A 2,372-nucleotide genomic window follows, 5' to 3' on the forward strand; every position below is an offset into this window, starting at 1 on the left:
GACCAAAGTGTGGTTTCTTTGCCCCTTCTTAGAATTGGGAACAAAACACCCATGGAAGGAGTTACAGAGACAAAGTTTGGAGCTGAGACAAAAGGATGAACCATCTAGAGACTGCCATACCCAGGGATCCATCCCATAGTCAGCCTCCAAATGCTGACACCATTGCATATAACAGCAAGATTTTGTTGAAAGGACCCTGATATTGATGTCTCTTATGAGCCTATGCTGGGGCCTGGCAAACACAGAAGTGGATGCTCACAGTCAGCTATTGGATGGAACACAGGGCCCCTAATGGAGGAGCTAGAGAAAGTACCCAAGGAGCTAAAGGGGCCTGCAACCCTATAGGTGGAACAACAATATGAACTAACCAGTACCCCCCAGAACTCGTGTTTCTAGCTGCATATGTATCAGAAGATGACCTAATTGGCCATCATTGGGAAGAGAGGCCCCTTGGTCTTGCAAACTTTATATGCCTCAATATGGGGGAAAGCCAGGGACAAGAAGTGGGAGTGGGCGGGTAGAGGTGTGGAGGGGAGAGAGTTTGGGGGACTTTTGGGATAGCATTTGAAATGTAAATGAAGAAAATACCTAATTAAAAAAAGAATAAATAGTATTTATTCACTGTTTTTAAAGTTATTTTTCTGTAGTTCTACAATATGTGAAATTATAAGCAATGCAAATAAGAGTAAAACTTTAATTCAAAAAAAAAGAAGTTGAGTGGGTAGGGCGGTATTGAGGATCTGAGGGAGGGGAAAGAATATGAGAAAAAAATAATTAAAAATTTTAAAAGAAATTAGTCAAGAAAGACTGTAGAGGGCAGCAGCTGCCAAGCCAGGAATTTAAACGGAAAACAAAACAAAACAAAACAACAAAAAAACAAAACAAACAAAACAAACAAAAAAGCCAGTTTCTTTGTAGTGATGAATTGAGTCAAGATTTACATACATGGTAACAGAATTGGGAGCCCTGATACCATTCGTTGTTATCTATGTTACAGATAGGAAAGCATTCCAATGCTTTGCAGCCAAAGGGGAGTAAAAGCTAGTTCAGTGAGCAGGGGGGCGGCAGACTTCGCCCCTGCCCCTCAGAAGCCAGAAGGAAGAAGCCCGTAGCAGCTTTGATCTCTGTACTCACTCTGGCCTGCCTGCAGCCCTTTAAGATGCAAAACGAGCAAAAGAAGGAGGAACATGGCTCCCTTGGTGGTCTTGGAGCTTTGCTGCGGAGCAACAGGCTGGGCCAGGCGGGCGTTGTGTCCAGTAACGGAAGCTCCGGGCTCTGAACCTGCAGGGTTGTCGCTAGGGAAACCAGAGCAGAAAGGGCTGGAGAATGAGGTAGATGCATAGATTCAGGTACCAACCATCCTGCTAACTGTAAAAAGGAAGGTGGATGTCTGCAGGTTTACTCTTCAGGCTAGGAAGGGCTGGTAAGGATTTTCTTTGTATCATTTATCATGTCTTTTAAAAATAATTTACACATCACTGAGGAAAAGATATATGAAAATGTTCAGGTTACTGATGGCAGCCACGCATCTTCCAGGATACTTCAGCGTACTGTCCCCAGAATTGAAAACAATAAAATGTTGCTAACATGGCTGATCATTTTCATAGCTGCATGCAGGACACCCCCTAAAATACTCGTTGGTCAAGCACAGACTTTCAAAACATTCTCTGTAGGATCATATTGTCACCCTCTAATTCTGCAACCCTGCGTTTCTCCTTGTATTGGTCTTTTAAAGGTGTGGGTATAAGCCGAAGTAATTACAAGAACCAGGGAAACGGAAAACAGCCACAGAGAGAGGAGGGGAGGAGCCCCAGAGAGCGCGATGGTGGGACATAGGTGCTATGAGAGGGGGAGGCAAGAAACTTAACTGAGAAAGGGAGGCAAAAGGAAAGATAAATAACATTAAGAATATTTTCAAAAATCTCTGATTTAAGGCTTTATTACTTTTTGGTGGCCCATTAAAGGTGTAGTAGAGCAGAAAATAGAGAACTCAAGACAGAACTTATGTTCCATAGAGGTTCAAAGGAGAAAGAAATGACAGTTAAGAGTTCCAGAATGGAAAACATACACTTTAATTGGAAATTATCGCTACAGTATTTTGAATATATTGATTAGGATATTGAAAGTGGACTGGCCAGGGTTCTAATAGTGGAAGAAACACCCTAACAATCAACTTAAAAAGAAAAAAGAGAAAAGGTTTCTCTCTCTCTCTCTCTGGTTTCTCTCTCTCTCTCTCTCTCTCTCCCTCTCCTCTCTCTCTCTGGTTTCTCTCTCTCTCTCTGGTTTCTCTCTCTCTCTGGTTTCTCTCTCTCTCTCTGGTTTCTCTCTCTCTTGTTTCTCTCTCTGGTCTCTCTCTCTCTCTCTCTCTCTCT

At 42.7% G+C, this 2,372-nt stretch overlaps 1 protein-coding gene across 4 annotated transcripts in view; it reads right to left on the reverse strand.

Moving 5' to 3' along the window:
• LOC110299986 (disintegrin and metalloproteinase domain-containing protein 5) overlaps positions 1 to 1,252 on the reverse strand; it is a 69,237-nt gene extending 67,985 nt beyond the window's left edge. For all 4 annotated transcript variants that reach the window (XM_021169995.1, XM_021169991.1, XM_021169994.1 and 1 more), the window contains exon 1: positions 1,135 to 1,252. In XM_021169995.1, the coding sequence (XP_021025654.1) occupies positions 1,135 to 1,189 (55 nt within the window). In that variant the 5' untranslated portion in view covers positions 1,190 to 1,252. The remainder of the gene's footprint in view (positions 1 to 1,134) is intronic.
• Between the last annotated feature and the right edge of the window lie 1,120 nt (positions 1,253 to 2,372).

Source organism: Mus caroli, chromosome 8, assembly GCF_900094665.2.
Source record: "Mus caroli chromosome 8, CAROLI_EIJ_v1.1, whole genome shotgun sequence".
Lineage (NCBI taxonomy): Eukaryota > Metazoa > Chordata > Mammalia > Rodentia > Muridae > Mus > Mus caroli.